General features: G+C 38.5%; 1 protein-coding gene across 7 annotated transcripts in view; it reads right to left on the bottom strand.

The window, feature by feature from the left end:
- HLCS (holocarboxylase synthetase) overlaps positions 1 to 18,873 on the bottom strand; it is a 126,351-nt gene extending 107,478 nt beyond the window's left edge. For 4 of the 7 annotated variants that reach the window (XM_044441392.1, XM_044441394.1, XM_044441393.1 and 1 more), the window contains exons 1-5: positions 17,192 to 17,608; positions 8,928 to 9,080; positions 7,679 to 7,841; positions 5,261 to 6,204; positions 3,929 to 4,111 (exon numbers count right to left, since the gene is read on the bottom strand). In XM_044441392.1, coding sequence (XP_044297327.1) covers positions 3,929 to 4,111; positions 5,261 to 6,204; positions 7,679 to 7,841; positions 8,928 to 9,080; positions 17,192 to 17,452 — 1,704 coding nt within the window. In that variant the 5' untranslated portion in view covers positions 17,453 to 17,608. Of the gene's footprint in view, positions 1 to 3,928; positions 4,112 to 5,260; positions 6,205 to 7,678; positions 7,842 to 8,927; positions 9,081 to 12,957; positions 14,287 to 16,971; positions 17,169 to 17,191; positions 17,609 to 18,747 lie in introns of those variants that run through there. The other 3 variants (XM_044441395.1, XM_044441396.1, XM_044441397.1) reach the window with 3 other exon arrangements.
- Between the last annotated feature and the right edge of the window lie 1,225 nt (positions 18,874 to 20,098).

Raw genomic sequence — 20,098 nt, 5'->3', positions numbered from 1 at the left:
GTTCTCTAGAGCATTCTGTACAAGACAGAGAGTCTATATATTTAAGCACACCCACCTACTTCACATGAGCCCCCTGCAACTTGGAGACGCAAAAGGATATTTGCTATGTCATTTTCTAAGGTTGAAACTGAATCCAAATCAGTCACTTTCTTTAATTACCCCAAGTAGAGATGGTTCAGGGATCATTTCCAAAACGGCAAATGCGTAACTGCTAGACATCAGATGACTGAATCTGCAATTCTATTATAATAATATTATAGAAATAAAATCAATAATAAATTGTAACACCCAACAGCCAAAGCTCTCTTGGAGATTTAAAAAAGCATAAAATACAGCAAGAATATAAAATAGAAGCAATAAAAGAGTGGATAAAAATCTATGATTTTAAAAATGGATTTTTAAATTTAAATTCAATTATTAAAATTTAAATAGGATTTTTTTAAAAAATAAAACACTTTAAGAAAAAATATACATAAAGATAGTTTCCTATTTAAGATAGATTATACTCCAAAGGTTATTCAGCATGAAATAAGGATTAATTTTTAATTATGTAGCATGAGGTTGTATATTCATGCAACGTTTACATTCTTTGGTAAATGAATCCTATTAATCCATTCACAATGGCATGCTCTTCCAGAAGTTTCTGTAAAGTTATTGGGCATTTTTTCTAAGTAGAAGGCATTATCACAGATGCTTGGTTTTACAGTTCTCAAAACTGTGCATCTGTGCCTTTTCCTCATACCAAAAATGTTATATTATAAACATACAGAGTTGAGAAAAAAGACCTTAATCCCATTGTTCCTTTGCAAATCTATGTGATCTATTCTAGGTGCCTGATTCAACTGTTATAGCACCGGAGTGTAAGTCCCAGCTGATGCAACAAATTTTATCCTGGAAATGTCTCACAAATGTATTCACAAATGTATCCATGTCTCACACTGGGCTTCTGATGGGTCTAAGATGGTTTGGGGCTAGCATGTAATAAGTCCCAGTCAAGCCTAAAGAGGCAAAAAGTATATTGAATAGAGACAGTGAGGTATTGTGTTGCAGCTCCTGACTGTGGGCACCTACCAGGGCTCAAATGCATCTCCTCCTAGGCAGTAGTAATAAGAAGGTAAGTTACTCAAGTAATGAGAGCATATTAATTAATATGCACCATGCATAACCTATTTCCAATTTCCAGCATCGTCCTACTAATGCAGCACTGGTAGGTTTTCTCTCTAACATCTAAACCCTAGAACTTGGGGTTGTTTGTGAGTTAAACAGCCCCAAATTGATCCATGTTTTTTTCTGCAGCAGAAAATTGGCACAAGGTCACCATTCAGTTCTTCGGCATACATGCGTTAGTGTTCTACAGTTGCTTTTTTTTCTCCTTGATAAAGGTGGCCAGATTAAGCATCCTACTTTAAATAGCTTAAACTGACAAATATTTTGGCCCTCAATTATAAAGCTTGTGAAACAGACCACAATAGAACAGAACGTGACCTTTAAACAAGAAATTAAAGCAGACCTTCAAAGCATTATACTTAGATTCTGAATTTCACAAATACAATTAAAATAAAGTAAAATAATATTGAGCTCCAGGGCCTTGAAAAACCCTGCTGTTTCACAGTTGGTCAAACTGTTGTCCCTTTACTTGACTACCATCTCCATGAACAAAGATAATAAAATATTTGAAATTCTACAAAAAGAAGCCAACTCAATATTTGTCAGGTGTACACATTTAGTCAAATTATTATTAGAACTGTTGTATATGTTTTGAGTTTTTATTTGTTGGCCTCATTCTAAGATTTTGTAGCATGTATTTAGTGAAAATTGCTGAAGTACACCTTCTGAAGTTTAACTGCTTAAAATTATTTTTAAGCCTCAAAAACAACTTCTGAACAAGTGTTTTCCAGGCTTTTAGACAAAATCACTAATAATGAAGGCAGCATTTCAACAGCAGAAATCATGAATATTAGAAATCCATGTTCTGTGCAACACATAAATTCTAAGGTAGCTCAGAAGTGCCATCTTGTGGTAATTTTTTTTAGCAATCAAGTTTAAATAACTTTCTGGAAACATAAGGATATACTAGAATATTCTAAAAGCTCATCAAAAAGCCAGCTTTGGAAGTATAGTTAATTAAATGTACATACAAGTCGTCCTCTTAAGAATTTAGAGTTGAAATGAATGCATTAATACAAATAATAATTTTCAAAATATGACTAGGCTAGAAATCAAGCAGATGATAATAAATTGAACTAAGCACACATATACATTCCTTTTAGTGGCCATTAAAAATCTGAATGAACAAAGGCTATCAGGAATCTATGCATTCAACAAGACAGTAATATCCAAGAAATAAGCTGCTATCCCTTTTTTCCATGAAAATATGCAGGTGTACATGTGCTTACGCGCATGTACACACACACAGCGCACAAGCATATTATTTGTAATGCTTGTTTACAAGTATCTTTTTAAAATATCTTCATAGCTGTCTTCTGTACTGATGGTTTACTGAAATCAAATTAAGGATGGACTAAAATTTCATAATCATCTAGACATCACGATCCTATGATTCACAGACATCCTCTAAGGTGCATTAGGATTTTCTGGAGCCCCAGCTCCAATGTCCACAAACAGCTCTGATGTTGCAGCTGGGACTGTAGTATTTGGAGTGCTTTTCCTAGTGTAGTCCACATAGAAAAAAACATGGTAGCTACTTCTTTGAAATTGAAAAAAAAAAAAAAACAGTCTTTTGTAGTTGTGCAAATGTGCTGTTACAGCTGTCAAAAGTATGTGTTGTCTTGCTTGGTTAATGCCCTTGTTAGTTTTAAAAGCTAAATGTAACCAACTGACCAGGCAAAACTGTATATAGGCTATGCTGTCAGTTGGAAAGCAGAAGGAAAAGGAGAAAAGGCAGCAGAGCAGCTGCACCAAAACGGGATAGGTTTAAGATCTTGCCCCAGCAATGTATTCCTCTTGATTCCTAGTGTTGGAACAATCCTTCACAGTGGCCTCCACCTTTTCCACATGTCCACAAGTCCCCATGTAGTTCGGAAATGGGAAATGGCTCCTTTTCCAGTTCCTCAGTTCCTGTGAGTCCCCCACCCGAGAACATAGATGAATAGGACAAAGTGAATAGGGTCACCACAGGGGAACTTGATCTGTCCCATTCTACAACTTCTGAAGTTTTGTCTGCTTGCTTTTAAATCTCAAGGAAATGTGTGCATTGTTTTGGATTGGGAAATAAAAGCAGCGTTCAAATCAAGGAAGTCAATGGAGAGGAAATATAATGCAAAACTGATGGATATTTTCTAAAAACTAAGAAAATTTCTATTCTGTAAGAATGTTAAAGAACCACCATAGCAAGTGGACTGTATTCATCTACTGTATAAAAGACTACAACCTTCTCCTACAGTACATTTGCTAATTAGATTTCTCCTCCTTCCACCTCCCCCACTTCTTTGCTGCTTAATATGACACCTTTTATTTCCTCAGATTTAAGAGTGCAACATGTTTGCATTACTAATAATACTAATATAATAACAGTAACACTTAAAATTACTGAGAAGGTTCAGTATTTAGAACTTTTGATACTAAAGACAAATAAAAATGGAATAAATTAAGTGACACACTGAAAAGCATAAGATCTTATATATACCTGACCTAATATTATCTTCTAATGTACAAAGTACCCAGGTAATACATCAAGTTGGCAATAGAATGGCAGACCACCATACTGACTTTTTGATAGGTTCATTATATACACCTATCACTCAAATGTCATTTAACCATGCCTTTGATGGGTATACTAACTATCCGATCACTCATAATCAAGGGCAATTACAACCAAATATACTTGTCTGATAATCACCATCTTTGTAAAACATTATACCACAGGACTATAAGAACAATGCTATTTTAAAACCAAACATAGGCTAACCTTATCAGATGAGAGTAAGTAAACAGGAGTTAACAGAGGAACCTCACATAATTCACAGCTCAAGCCAAGTAGTGTCAGGATTTCAGTAAGAACTTCATATCTTTTGGCATTGCTTATTTTGAGTGAATTGAAATCACTGTTTGAGCGGTTGGACAAATGTTTGGCATCCACCTCCAAATGCACCTGTGAAGATAAATGACAATCTTGATTTAAACCTTTTAAAAAACCTGTGTTTGATACATTTACCACATGATCATCCGAAAAGTTTAATTGTTATGTAGTTTTTTTTTTTTACTAATGCTTTATTCCCAGGCACTTCAGGCGTTTAATAATTACTACATATTAAAACAGCAGGGCAACAATAATCCTGGGACAAAGAATATCTACTAGGTGATATCAGTTGGAGTGGGATATTACCTTTCCAATCAAATGAAAGGTGACAGCATGGAATTAAAACAGAATGATCACTGGGAATGTTGTAGCATAGATATCCACTCAACTTAACAGCATGAATTCGCATCCGAAGAACTACATAAAATGAGGCTTTCCCACTCGTCCCCTCTCACGGCAGATACTTGTTGAAAGCCCCTTCTGGAAGGTCAAGGCGATACCTTCAGAGTAATGTGAAATGAGGTACAAGGACTGCAGGCAGGGTGGGGTGAGGTGGGGAACAGCAGATGCCAGATGTTCAAGCAGAAGTATGTTCCACTCAAACAGTATTTTGGATTCGAACTATGCACAGCAATAAACAATTTTCTAAATTTTCCTTTGTGAATAAGAAACAGCAATAGAAGCTGTTGCCAACCTAACCTAACTTGCAACACATTACTTTTCTAAAAATCAGTTTGCCTATGATCTGCCATTTATTAAATATTCTTTAATAAAATATTTAACTATGAGTGGGTGTGAAAGGTGGTCAGTGAAGAAAGCTGACAGGAAGAAACTTGATGTATTCAAAAAATGGCACTAAGAGAGCTTTGCACATATATTGGACTGAGAGAAAAATGAACAAGTGGGTCCTAGGTCAAATCAAGAACTAGAACTTCCCCTTGAAGGAAAAAAAGAACTTGGACATGATGTCATAACTTGGACACATGACAAGAAGGCAAGACTCACTGCAGAAGACAATCATGTTAGGAAAAGTCAAAGGCAGAAGACAAGACCAAATATGAGATGAACAGAATCCATAAAAGAAGCCAGAGCTGAGCAGTGCTGTAATGGATAGGACATTTAAGAGCTTTCACTCATAGAGGTGCAAAAAGCTGGAGACACACTTGACAGCATATAACAACAAATTGGAAAAAATAGCAAGCAAAGCTTTGTGTACAATACCTGACAAAGAATGGCTTCTCCTCCGCTATTTCCATATGGCAAGTGGACAATCACCATGTCTTTATTGGAACTGTCCAAGTAACATAGTGGCTTCACAGAAGGACATTCTTCAGAACTTTCTTTTTCAAAGACATTTCCACTAGCAAGAAGATTTAGTTTAATTTCATTGTTCTTATTTTTTGCAAACACAATGGCCTGCACTGTGTCCATCAGTTCATCTTTACTCTTCACATGTATCCCACCAAAACTGAAAGAAGTAGAAAGTCCTAAAATCTTCCCACCTTTGGACATGAAATCCAGAAACTGTTTGGACACAGCATCTGAAATGGGTTGTGATGCAGCAATGATCAACAGCAATGCATTGTCAAGCCAGGGCACACTCAGAACTTGTTTTTCTAACAAATGGTAGACTGTGTAAGCATTAACATCAATACATTCCAAGATAAGGGATTTTATTTGTTCAAATTTCACCTTGTCAGAGTCAGAACCAACATAAATTAAAACATTAGGTGGTTTCCCAGTGAGATTTACTCTGTTTCTTGTCAGACAACTACCATCACCATCTTCTAAACTTCCACTGCCATAATCAGAAAGCTCTAGAATGTTTTCTGTAGGAGCAAATTTAACTGATTCAATTGTGCTATTCTCCAGTTTCAAGCACTCAACGCAACTGGAAAGATGCAGATGATGACGCTCACCCATTATTATTCCCTTTTCAGAATCTTTCTCAAGTTGTTCATGATGTTCATTTACTTTCTCCAATATATGTTTTTCTTTTTGCACTTCTTGATCATTATCTCCTGAATAATCCACAGCTTCCAGATTATCAGGAGTCGGAAAAGAAGAATCCCATCTCAGTTCATCAAGCTCATTAACATTTTCCTCTTCTTTGGTACTTGTTGCCAGTTTTAAATCTTCCAATCCTGGTTTTTGTAGATGCACAGCTGACACATTTTAAAGAAAGTTATTAAACACAATATGCAACAGCACTGCCGAGTAATGCTTTTTAATATATGATTAATACCCTAATGCAGTCTTTCTCAATCTGTAGTTTTGAACTACATCTCCTACAAGCCCCAACCATAATGATTAATACTCAGAATAATGGGAGTTCCAGCCAAAATAACTGGAGAGCACCAGGTTGGAGAAGGCCAGCCTGCACTAATATACCTGAATTGTACAAGATATTTGCAATGCAACATATTAAATTATAATAATGCTGCCACTGCACAGCTGTTAGATTTACCCTTCTAATACGTGCTGGTAAAGCAAGTCTTTGAATTAGGCTCTTGATGGCTAAAACACATGATCAGTAATGGCAAAAAATGTCTATATTACTTAAATCCTGTGCAAATATATTCGAGAAAAACACTGAGCAGTTAGAATGAGGATCTCTCATACTTTGAAGTGATCCAAAACAAATAGAAACAAAGATATGTTGATTTTTTTATCTCAGGTTTGAGTACTCTACTGAAAACACTTTTAAACTTCCTGTGTAATGAGCAATTCAAAGTCAATTGTTCCAAACCAGCACACAGATGCAGTGTCTGGATAGTAGTCTGATGCTCACTCCATGTGTGGATGATGAACTGGGAAATGTGCTTGCAATGTTCATTACATGGTTGGTCCTGAGTGGATTTGGATTCATATCATGTGGGTGTAATTCCTGTTGACACTTTAAAAACATGTTCCCTACCTGTCTCCCCAGCTGGTGTCAGAGGCAACTATGTTTAATGGGACTTAAACAGTTTAATGGGACTATTTAAAAAGACAGGTATAGGATTGCCTAAGTTACCTAGTGCTAGAAGTATGAACTTGCACCATTACAACAAGCACTAATGTACATGTGGAGCCCTCTGTGCCTTGGAATAGATTTGCCTCTAGTTTACTGAACTGGGAACCTGATTCCATCACAGTGGTAGAAAGCATAGGATAGCTTGGTACACACGATTATTTTCTATTATATGCAGGTTCAGGCCTTCCACTCCTATCCAGGTATAACTATGACTCCTATTGACTCAGCAATTATGATATCCATTCCATATGCCAGTCACTCATGAGTTATATAGAAAGTATTGGACCTATGAAAAGAACCCCAACCTAAACACTAAATACACTGAAAAGTTAAAATGGCTTAATTCAGTGGGTATATTTCCAAGATTCATTTATTAATGATTTATTTAATCATTAATACTAGTCCTTAAATATTCATTCTCCACCTCCCTCCCTCTCTCTCACACACACACCCCTCATAAACAGTAGTAACAATTGCAATTTTAGGTAGCACAGCAGGAAGGATTGTAACCACTTTCTTGCACCAAATACTGGAAGCTATGTAGATACAAACTACTGTCTGTGTGTCACTACAAATATACATATTTGGAATTAATCCAAAATAATTAATTCAACAATACTTACACACAATTTTTTGAGGCATCATTCCATTATCCATTTGAAGTTTATCTTCCATAAATGCTATACCAAGGCTACTGAAGTTATCTATGCTGGCTTTAGCTAATAATATGTAAGGTTCTCCGGGCTTAAAAGCCAAAGGGGAACAATAGTCTGACCACTTCACAACCTGGAGAAAAGAATACAGAATATTTTCCAGATTAATTGTGTGTCAATGTATACCACATATTATACTGAGATTCAAATAATGAGGGGGAATTTGAAAAATTAAGCTGGCATTCTTACTTTTAGATATTTATAACTATAACTTATAAATTCAGGTTGGCAGATAAGTACATTCTCCGAAGCAAGAAATTTTAAGCAGGATACCCTAAACATTACATATTATATTTATTTCTACTGATAATATACTAAGTTAGAAGCACTATATGATTCCAGTTACTCTTGACAAAGGTAATAAGAATACAATAAAAATTGCATGTAATTTAAAACCCAGCTTTAATTCAACTTTCCCTTGAAAGCCCTACTGAAAATAGAGGAGTCATTCAAAAAAAGTACAAAGCTCTTATGCTGTTCTCATTAATTTCAAAGGAACTCGCACAGGAAAACACTCAAATGGATTGTACTTTTTATCTTCAGCACAAATATCAATAACAAATGTATAAATGTACAATCAAAAATTATAATCTGGCTACAAAATGTATGTTGCATTTTTCCCCTCCTAAGCAAAAGAAATAACAAATGATCACAAAAGCTTTATAACAAAGGGCCTTTAAAGAAACAAGTTCTCCAGAATTTTTCATTAGGCTAGGTGCTACAAAAAGCAGGGAATGGAGAATGTATTTCTCTGCACTTCTGCTCTATGCCAAAAGGGGAACCCATGCGCTTTGCAAAAGGCAAGCCACAAGTTCAAGCTACAGCCAGACACTGAGCTTTCAGAAGGGGAGATGACTATTGTTCTCTGTAAAACCATACTTAACAACCCTACCACTAATTTATTCAGACTGAAATTTCCCATTTTGAGACCAAATCTATCCATACTACAAAATCTCATGACTACAACTGCCACATTGTTGGACTCCCTTATTTTCTGTACTTTTTATACTACCTAGACTGAGGAAGCATTCTGCAGAACTCAAAACCTTGCATATTTCTGTAGAATTTTGGTCAGTTCTAATAAAATTTTGCCCAACTGTGGATTTTGGATTTTACTTTCCTCACGGCCATCCTTTCTTGTAGATGCTCACACACTCACCTTTTCTGTTGAATGAGTTATAGCCTGCGAACTACCTGCTTGAATGGAAACACTCTCAGTCACAAATGTGATATATTCAGCTTCAACTATTTTGTCCAGATAACTAAAAGGTGATACAATAAGTAATGTCCATTTGTTTAAATCAGCAAGGGACTGGAAAGAAAGAAGAAATGATATTTTAAACATTTCAGGAAATGTACTTCCTTCTTCCTTGAGGTCAGTGCTCATACAACAAATATCCAAAAATCACAACAGTTAAGAAAAAATTAATCACACTTCACCTACCAGAACTCTACTAAACAGATCCATTTATATTCCTGATGTGACATACAATATTATTTTAGGCTACCTGTTCCAACAAGGCATATCTTACAATATCTAAAATACATTCAAGTAGAGTAAGAGAATCTACTTCAAAAAAAATTTCTCACATCCATCAAGAAAAAGCAGACCATATTCAACTGAGAAAGCAAAGTATTAGAGCCATACACAATCTGAACTTTAATAATTTACTGCCACTACATAAGAATCTATAGCATTATTGGTCCTGTCTTGCACCATTATGGTTCAATTCCAGTATGTATTCCACCACCAATTTAATTTTATTTAGCACTAGTAGTACCAATAAGGCCACTGTCAGGATTTTGCTCCCTTGTATTTTACAGTTGTCTGAAGAATACACAATCAAATAAGTATTACAAAATCAAAGTCCACTTATTTTTCTAAAATTTTATTTAAAATATTTATACTCCGTCCTATACGCAAAGCATCTCAGAACGGCTTACAAAAATCAAAACAAACAATCCATAATCAAAAACAATTAACAATAATTAAAAATATACATAAAACCAACAGTAATATATCACCAATGAAAACAAACCAAAACTTAGAAGTACTCCTATCCTTTCCTCAGCTATTTAATAGGATATAAACCATCCATGTCATTATCTGTTCCTTTCATGTCCTTTACTATCATGTCTCTAAAACACTTCCAGTTGAGTACCACAACCAAACCAACCTAATAGCTTGACCATCCAAAAATCATCCAGTATATATCACTAGTCACTTAGATTTTACATTTTGGTTTTTGACATAATTTGCATACAAGCCTGCCTTACCTGTAAGTAGAGGGACTGCATTAAAATATTCTTCAACTAGGTCTCTTTGACAGCCTACTGCCATTATAGCTTTCCTCCTCCAGGGAAAGAATAATATGATAAACCTCAGGCTCTAAAGAGTTGTGCCTCCTCGCGCTTGGCTTCTATTCTATTCCACTCCCAACAGTTTCCTTCCATTCACTGAATTTCTTGAAACTTAACACTTAAAGGGTAAGGGGTTGATTCTATGTACATAGATTTGCAAAGAAACAATGAGATTAAGGTCTTTTTTCTCAACTCTGTATGTTTATTTTATAACATTTTTGCTATGAGGAAAAGGCATGTTATCGCTGCAGACACAAATGCACAGTTTTGAGAACTGTAAAACCAAGCATCTGCAAAAATACCTTCTACATAGAAAAACTGCCCAATAACCTTACAGAAACTTCTGGAAGAGCATGCCACTGTGAATGGATTAATAGGATTCATTTACCAAAAAATGTAAACATTGCATGAATATACAACCTCATGCTACATAATTAAAAACTAATCCTTACTTCATGCTTCGAACTATAATGTATCTTAAACAGAATACTATCTTTAGGTACATTTTCCTCAAAAAGCATTTTATTTTCAAAAGTCCAATTTAAATTAAAATATTCCAATTTAAATCTTTAAATTAAAGATCCCATTTTTATTAAAAATATTTTTATTCATAATTTTTAAACGAGTAACACTTCCAAAGTTGCCACCTTTGACAGCTTACTTTTGTTACTCTATAACTTTAGTTATTATGATCTAATACATTTATGTCCCACTGACTGCATTTTATAATTAGCTTTAAGCAGTGCATAAGGAAAATACTTGCAATATGCATTAGAATACTTAATATTAAAACATTTCTAAAAAGCATTAAAATCGATACTAACACCACCATGATCAACTGGGCTGCTTACTCATTGAAGGAAGTTTCTCTCGAACACTAAGTGAGAGGGCACTCCACAAAGTAGGCACCACCATGGAGAAAGCCTGCTTCCACGTTGATCCAAGATGGCAATTTACAGATTGAATTATGACCAGCAGAATCTCCTCCAATGATCTTAACTATCACACAGGTCTTCACTGCATAAGCAGTCTGCAAGGAAACCTAGTCCTAAAGTTTTTAGAGTTCTACATGCCAAAAGCAAGATCCTGTACTTGAACTGATAGCAACTCTTGACTCCATCATTCTCAATGGAGGCTCAGATGGACTCCATGATGCAGCATATCTTCTATGAGCTTCAGTTGGTAGCCTATTTGCAACCCAAGCTGGATGGAAATAGCATAATATATACGGGCTATGCTTTAGCAGGCACTATGTTAGATGGCTGCAATGTGTTCTTAGGTTGGGGAGTCTTTGAAGATGGTTCAGAAACTGTAGGCAGTGCAGAATTCAGCAGGCAAATTACTGGATGGGTCTAGGTGATATAAACACAAAAGCTCAGTTGACTTGCCTGCACTGGTTGCCAATTCATTTCTGAGCCAAATTCTAAAGCCCTAAATGACCTGAACCCAAAAGGTCCATGAGGTCAGTTTCAGGGGCCCTTCTCTGTTCTTTCTGAGCTTCCTGCAAAAGAAGCTCAGGGTGGTATTGGTTTTGGGGGAAAGCCTTTTCTGTGATACCAAGGTTGATGAAATGCTTTCCCAAAGGAGACTTGCCCAGAGTTGACACTGTTATCTTTTTGGTGCTATACAAAAATGTGTTTATTTCCCAGGCAACTGGACACTAGTTATGACTCAGTTGTTCAGGGCTGCTTTTATATATTTATTATGCAGAGGTGGGTCGAGACCCATTTCCCCTGCAGAATAGGACAGGACATTCCGATGGTGCAAAGCTCAATGGAACCGAGGTTCAATTTGGATGCCAAGTAGTACTTCCTGACAGTTAGGACCCCAAGGGTATGGAATGGGCTTCTACAGGAGGTAGTAGAAACTCCACTGGTGAGGGTGCTCAAGGACAGAGTGGACATGCACATGGTAGGCATATTGCGAGCGGAGCTGGCTGGAGCCAGGGGTCAGACTAGATGGCACAGATGACCCCTTCTGACTCATTTCTATTATTCAGGGCAGATTTTATATATGTGTAGATGAACAGTTTGCATATTGTGTTGTTTCTGGATTATGTTTTATGCTATTTTATGTGTATTGTTGCACTGATTATGGCCTATAATGTTCCCCCTCTGGTTGTTCTGTGCTATGCAGATGTTTCCAACTTTTGGCAACCCTATAAATGCTCTTCTGTCCCTTATAGACTCACTCTGCTCTTGTAAACTAAAGGGTGTTGCATCTTTTATGGAATTGGTCTCATAGTTGCTCTTCCTCTATTTCTGCTCTCAGCTTTCCCTACCACTATCTTCTCCAGTGAGTCCTGCCTTCTTATGATGTTCAAGTATAACAGCTCGAGTTTTGTCATTTTTCTTCTAGGGAAAACTCTGGCTTGATTTAATCAAGGACTTTTTGTTAGATCTGGGTATTTGCAAAGCTCTCCTCTAGCACCATGTACTGGATGCATCAATTGTCTTCTTTACAGCTTGCTTCACTGACCAGCTTTCACATCCATACATAATAATTAAGAATATATGAATGTAAATGATCTTGGCTTTGGTCCTCACTGAAGCATCTTTACACTGGACTACCTTTTCTAGTTATTTCATTGCTGTCCTTCCTGGTCTCAGTCTTCCCGGAATTTCTTGGCTGCAATCTCCCTTTGAATTAACAACTGAGCCCAAGTATGTGAATTCTTTCACAATTTCAATTTCTTCATTGTTGACAATAAAGTTGTGTGGATCTTCTGTAGTTATGATTGTTTCCGTTTCAGTCCTGTTCTGTTTCACTTCACCAAGAGTCACTTCAATTCATTGTTATTTTCTGCCAATAATATATCAATTGCATACCTTCAATTATTGAAGTGTCTTTCACCAATTTTCACTCCTCCTTTTGATTCTAATCCAACTTTCTGTATGGGGTTTTCTATGTACAGATTGAAAAGATAGGGAGATAAAATACAACCTCCCATCTGATGCCTTTGCCTTACAGGACCATTCTGTTTAATAGCTCTTTTCCAAAATACATATTGTATAACATTTTATGAGTATTTTATATATGGCATTTATGATTTTAATAATAGTAAACCTCCCAGAGATCCTATGGACTATGGGGGAAGTATATAAATGAAATAAACAGAAAAGTTTCCTTCCCATATCACTGATAGTTTTGCATAGAGGGCATTGCAGCAACCTAAAACATGAGGTTAGCAATGCATGGACAACAAAGTCCAGGCTATTCCTATCCAGGACACATTAGTCATGCAGTCTTTCATGGGCACATTTTCTTTCTACTCTTCTAGTAGACCAAAATGAAACCCCAAATTACAGTCCTTTACTGGAACTTAAGATTTTACTGTGATAAAGGGTGTAAATCAAAGTAACAATCTCTCTGCCCATATGAAGAGCTGCCTCCAAACTGGAATGGCCCCTTCCTCTTCCTAGAATCTCGACTCCAGCCCCTCAGGTGTGCTTGCAGGCCAAATAGCAGGAATGCTTGACAGCAGTGTAATCTGTCCACCCATTTGGCCTGGTGCCACCTCTTGGGTCTAGAAATACTCTCTTCTCCCACCTTTGCTACAGTGTATCCCTCCCATGCTTAAGACAGTTTTGGTTCTCAGTTGCTGCCTGACTAATCTTGCTTGTTAAACCTTGACTTTACAGAGTCACCTGACAACCCCTTCCTCCCCATTTCTCTCACATTCTGAAGCGGGGTGCTGTATTGTGAGAAGGCTGGGCCCCATCTCCACATATCCTGTCAGCCACCGTGCTACTAAGGATGAGGCACAATAACCATGCTCACATGTCAGATGGCCTTGCTCTTAATGCAAGCAGGAGCCTATTATCTGTGGAGAAGTGGCTAGACAAATCATGAACCTTCTTGTCTGTGGTTTGTTTGCATGATTTTTGAACTGGAAACTGTCTTCCCCCAGAAAAGACATGCTCATCAGCCAAGAACAAGCCAGGGCTTATGACTGGAGACAAAAGTAGAGTCCTCAATTAGTATGTCATGATTAAACCACACGACTAGCATACTGCCTCTTAAGAATTCTGGTCTACTATAATGTGACATGGCTAATGTGAAAGAGAAGTCACGGCTGCTGACAGGAAGTACTGCACAGTGGTTAGTCCAGCACTGGGAAGACCCAGGTTCAAATTCTCACTGAACTATGAAGCTCCATGACATACTGATAAAAAAACTAGTTAAATGTGGGCTAGAAGGAAAAATTATCCAGTAGACCCATAGTTGGCTACAGAATCAGACTCAGGGAAGACTTCTCAAATAAACATTCTCAGACTGGGGAGAGGTAACAAATGGGGTACTGCAGGGCTTAGCTCTGGGATCAGTGCTGTTCAACATTTTTATCGATGACTTGGACAAAGAGGTGCAAAGAATGCTGAACCAATATGCATATGATACAAAATTGGGTGGGATAGCTAATACGCTGGAAAAAAGAAAAAAGAATCAAAGCAATCTTAATAGGTTGGAACTCTAAGCTGAAAGCAACAGAATGAGATTTATTAGGGACCAACATCAGGTTCTTCACCTAGGAAAAGGGAACCAGATTCAGAGTTACAAGATGGGAGATAATAGGCTCAACAATACTGCAAGTGAGAAGGATCTTGGAATTGTTGTACAGAACAAGTTGACTATGAGTTAACAATCTGATGGCTGCAAAAAAAAGTCAAATGTTATATTGGACTGTATAAAAGTAGGGCACTGCTTCCTCTATATTTGGCTCTAGTTAGGCCTCAACTTGAGCATGATGTCACCTTTGGAGCTGCACAGTTTAAGAAAGGTGTAGAAAGAAAACTTCAGAAGGTGGCAAGAAAGATATCAGGGGACTGGAAAGTCCTATGAGGAGGGGTTGAAAGAACTGGGCATGTTTAGCTTTGGGAAGGCTGAGGGGGCATATGACAGCACTTTTCAAGGCTGAAACAGTGAGGACCACCAGGATCTCATCTCAATCATCTAAAAGTGCAGGACATGGAATGAAGGGTTTAAGTTAAAGGAAGACAGATTCTGATTGGAGATGAGGGAAAAAATGATTAGAGAAGGATAGTAATGGAACAAATTACCTAGGGAGGTCAGAAGATCTCTCACACTGGAGGCATTTAAGAGGCAGCTAAACAGCCGCATGTCAGGGATGCTTTAACTGGAGTCCTGCATTGACTTGATGCTTTATAGACCATTTCCAACCCTATTATTCTGAGCTCACTAGGTGACTTGCACTGAACATCTATGACTAATTGCACCAGCACAGCAGTACAGGCAAAAAATTTAAAGCTTTTGTTGGCATATTATTGGGCAAAGAGAAGAAGTATGAAAGGAACCAGGCAGGAGACAACCAAAGCATTATTTCTGAAAATCATTACATTTCTACAGAGCCTATTAGGCCTGTGCAATCATTCTCAGTTCACCATTCATTAGGGAACTGCAGGAAGTATCAGGTAGATGATAGTGTGGGGACCCAACCCATTCTGTGTGGAAAGCAAATCGGTAGGACTGATTAGTACTGTGTGTGTTTTAACAGGTGCCAGAATTCCAAGATTATAAAATATACTCCAATAATTGTGATCTGCCTGAAGTGAAATATATTTATGAAATATAACAGGAATTGTTAATTCCGGAAAGTTCACAACTTTGTAAAGTGGACCATTAACTCATATTACCATGGGTTAAAGACAAAAAGAAAAAGAAAAGAATGAGAATGATGGCTTCTTAGTGATCGTTTGTGTAAGATGAGATTTGAATCACCTCAAATATTTCCTTGTCTACAGACTTTAATCAGTTCTGTAACAGAAATAATATCAGTAAAACTTCTAGACTGCTACTTTGCATGAAAACATATTTACTCTTGAAGGGGTTGTTGATACACAGTTGCAACAGGCCACTTTACATAGGATAGCAAAATAGTTTGCACCTCCATTTTGATCACCCATCTGTTTCAGCAATAGATGTTTGTATTCTTTACTATAAAATGTTAACCAGACCTCAAGAGTACTATGATTTATGTTCTAATTCCGAAAAAAGCCCAGAACCACTGAATGTAGATGTTCATGACAAAAAAATTCTATTCACAAAAATTGTTTTGAATAGCATTACTATAACCTATTTACTGTATTTCTGTATCATCTTCCTGAAGCCAACCAAGGCAGTTTAGAGCACAGTTCCATGCAGTCTACTCTGCAGTAGACCAAATTAACTTCAATGGTGCCTATTCACTAATTAACGTATATACAATCTCAGCATCACTGTTCTGGTTATTACCTAGGCTCTAAACCTGTACCATAAAAGAATATGGTGAGTTCATGCATTATGTTACATACATACAAGTTACATTAATTCATAATACTCATGTATCCACAAAACATACACTTATACGCCTCTCATTGGTACATGCACCGAGCAATTGTTAGTGCTTACAATTCTCAATCACATCTTTAAATGTACAGAAAACATTGAGTTTATGCAGCTACTTTATTGTTTACACATCAGGGAAAATCTTCCCCTGCCCTGCCACAGGTTTCATATAAGAACACTATGAACTTGTTACCTTTATTGATATAATTTCTACTTTTATTTAACTACTTCCTTTTTAGTATTTGGAAATAGTTGCTTTCTATGAATTCCATCCTAAGTGGGATATGCTAATGTGTAGGCTTCCTTAAGATCTTTAAGTGAAAAAGCAGGCTGTAAATACACCAAATAAACAGTAAAAAAAGGTTACTGCTTCTATCAGGAAAAGCTGCAGCTGTTAATTCTGCCCATTACAGAGTTGGCAAAGGAACTGTCACTCACACACCTATAAAGGTACCAAGATGCCCAAGACACACCAGACTTGTGTGAAGTATAAGGCTCACCTCATCCTTTATAGCAGCCTTCCCCAATCAGGTACCCTCTCGAACTGGCCTGCAATTCCCGAGATCCCTGACCATTGGCTATGCTGGCTGGGCCTGATGGGAGTTGAAGTCCAAAACTGGGAAGGTGCCAAAATTGGGTAAGGCTGCAATTACTTCCACTTCAATGTAAAACAGGGCCCGCCTCACTCAAACCGCGTCTCCACCGCCTGCGACATCACACCTGAGCCTCGTCCGTGAAGAAAATCTTGTCCCCCGTCCTGAGGCAGATTCTTTCCTCGGAGCCGTGGGAAGGCCCCTGACTGCAAAGGGGGTGGTGGGAAGGCTGGAGGCGTAGCGTTTGGCGAGAGCACGCGGAGCCGGAGGAAGCACAGAAGGTGAACGAACGGGTTCGGTACAGCCTGCGCACAGTGCGGCGGATGAGTCCAGCCGAGCGGCCCCGCCAGCGAGCCCACAGATACAAGTAGCACAGCGTGATCAGCATGGCGAGCGCGGGCGTCACGCCGGCCAGGCGGGCGCGGGCGCGGGGGGGCCCTCTAACCGCCACTACGCGCTGCCTTCTGCCGCGGCATCGGCCACTGCAAGGGAAAGTGGAGAGGGGCGGTAGGGCTGCCGGCTTCGCTTCCCGATTGGCTGTCACGCCCCCCTCACGAGGAGGCTGAGGGGCCGCTGATTGGTCGAGAATCTCCACCTCGCCCGTCTGTCCTCTTCTAGATCTCAGTCCCCAACAAGAGGCGGCGCAGAGACGAGATCAGTGTCACCCGTCAATCGATCGCTTTATAAACTAGCATTTGTATGTTCTGGGTCGCAAACTCACGTAGCGCCCAAGAGGAGAGAAAAGGCATTTCTCCGCAAAAAAGCGTCCCCTTTCTAATTCTTGTGGGGAAGGATTATTCCGCTCTCTTCTTCTGAAGTTACGCGCTACACCAGGCTTTGCAACCTAGTTCGCTTCCGCTTTGAACTACATGGTAGGAATTCATGACAATTGCCCGTGCTGGCTCAAGTCCAAAACTAGAAGGCACGAAGTTTGAGAAGGTTAAGTTAACCTTGGTGGGCAAGATGTCTCTACTGAAACACCAGCAGGGCCGATTATTAGAATAGCTAGGAACTGGAGTCCGAAATATCTTAAGGGCACCGGATTGCCTACTTTTCCTTGCATTGCTTTGCTCACATACATGCAAGTCATGCTGAAACCGCCTCTTTGGGTAGACACCGCCCAGGAGCCGCCCTCTCATTGCTCTGCACAGCAACGAGTATGTAATTAGCTTCCCAGAGTGCCCAGTTGGATGAGGGGAGGTCCTGGGCAAAGCTTCGTGGCAATACTGAACTGAACTAGGAGGACCAGGCGGAGGGATATAACAGAGAGAGACTTCGATTTATGCATGCCTGTTAAAGCAACTCTCACATACGAGGCCACGAGGAGCAAGTGTTTCCTGTATAACGTACCACGTAGGAACAGAGGCTTTCACTTAAAGTTTCTGTTTAATCCGAATAAGCTTTCGGAACCAACTGCTCCCTTAATATTTACTACTGTCACATACTCCATTATTCCAGCACATTGCTCATTCGTGCTTCCGCATTTTCCAGCCAAAGAAATTCGGTGCTGCTAGTCCGCTAGAAGTTCTAGGGGGGAGGAGCGCGAGCAAGGCAAAACGAAATGATTCCGAGGTATGCCATGTGCTATCCCGACAGCACCGCCCCTTAAGATTATAGAGAAATAATCTCCGCGCGCGTGCAGAATTAAAAACACTCTTGTCTCTTGCCGTGAAGCCTTCTTACCTTTAGTCAAACTAAGGCAGTTCTGGCAGAGGTTTCCTTCCTTTCGTCCCCAAGGCTACTCGAGCTTTCAACGTAGAGAAAAATCAGGTCCCCTTTTGAGCTTTGCCTGTCAAGGCAGATTGGATGGGGAAACCACCAAAAATGGATTCCCGGGGATGGTGAGGGAGGGGTCGGCCATCCAGTCATGACTCATGATTCGAAACCGTAGCGCTCTTTCCAAGAAACGGGATCATTTCACATCACAGAAGTCAGTAAAGGAAACAGGATAGTCCTGTGAAGTTCTATTAGACTAATTTGCATTCATCATCTCACTGCCTTCATACTTTCACAGGCTCTTAGGAGCAGACAAATGAAAATCTTTACTAAGAAAACAAGATAATTGCCAAGCTAATCTCTGTATAACCACTGATATCAATCAATACTGATTGATACAGTATTGGAATACTGTATCAATTGGAATACAGTATTGGAATACTGTATCAATCTCCACGCAGCTTTAAATCCTTTTTTAGAAGGCTTTGAGAACGGCTTACAGGGCTCAGTAATATGAGCACTCCATCCTTCGGCTTCCAAGTGTAAAAGACATATCACACAAGGGAAAAATAGTGGGAACAGAAGAGGAAAAGGAAAGCTCAGACATTAGTTCTTTCCTTCTGGCATTTTCTCCAAAATTGAAGATTGGCTGAAATTTGCTATTTGCCCCACAGTATTAAATTTGTTCTTTCAGCTATAAGTTTGCTTTTTTTGCATTTTGCTTAAGCAGTGTAACTGGCATATAAAATCAAGTTGTTGTGTACTTGGGGGATTTCAGTGAGAATAAAAATGATTCTGAGTGTCAAAATTAGGGTATGTTGAATTAGATACTTTTCTATTAAATATCAGTACCCAAAAACTCAAGGCAGCATACATGGTTCTTCTCATTTTATCCACACAAGCCTGTTAGATTAGGTAAGCTGATAGATTGGCCCAAGAACATTCACAGATAAGTGAGAATTTGAATCCAAGTCTCCCAACACTGAGTGTGATACTTGAACTACTTAGGCACCATACTGGATTAACTTTGCAATAACTGTATTTCTCCTGTGATCTGTTAACAGTCTCTGGGCCAATCAACTTTGTTCAAGCTGGCCCTCTTACGATTCAAATTACAGTTGTTGACACAAAGTCATGGTCACTTATAGCCTGGGGTATTTGATGGATTATAAAATTAGGGATTGAAGTCAGGTCCATTCCCCTATTTGTTTTACAGCTAAACTTTTAATGTATAAACACAGTAAACACAAACTTTTATTTTCTGACTCATAGCACTCCAACCTGACATAAGTATGTGTGCATTTGTTTTATGTAAATC

This window comes from Varanus komodoensis, unplaced genomic scaffold, assembly GCF_004798865.1.
Source record: "Varanus komodoensis strain SLA01 unplaced genomic scaffold, ASM479886v1 scaffold4, whole genome shotgun sequence".
Taxonomy (NCBI): domain Eukaryota; kingdom Metazoa; phylum Chordata; class Lepidosauria; order Squamata; family Varanidae; genus Varanus; species Varanus komodoensis.
This window is presented reverse-complemented; position numbering and strand designations above follow the sequence as displayed.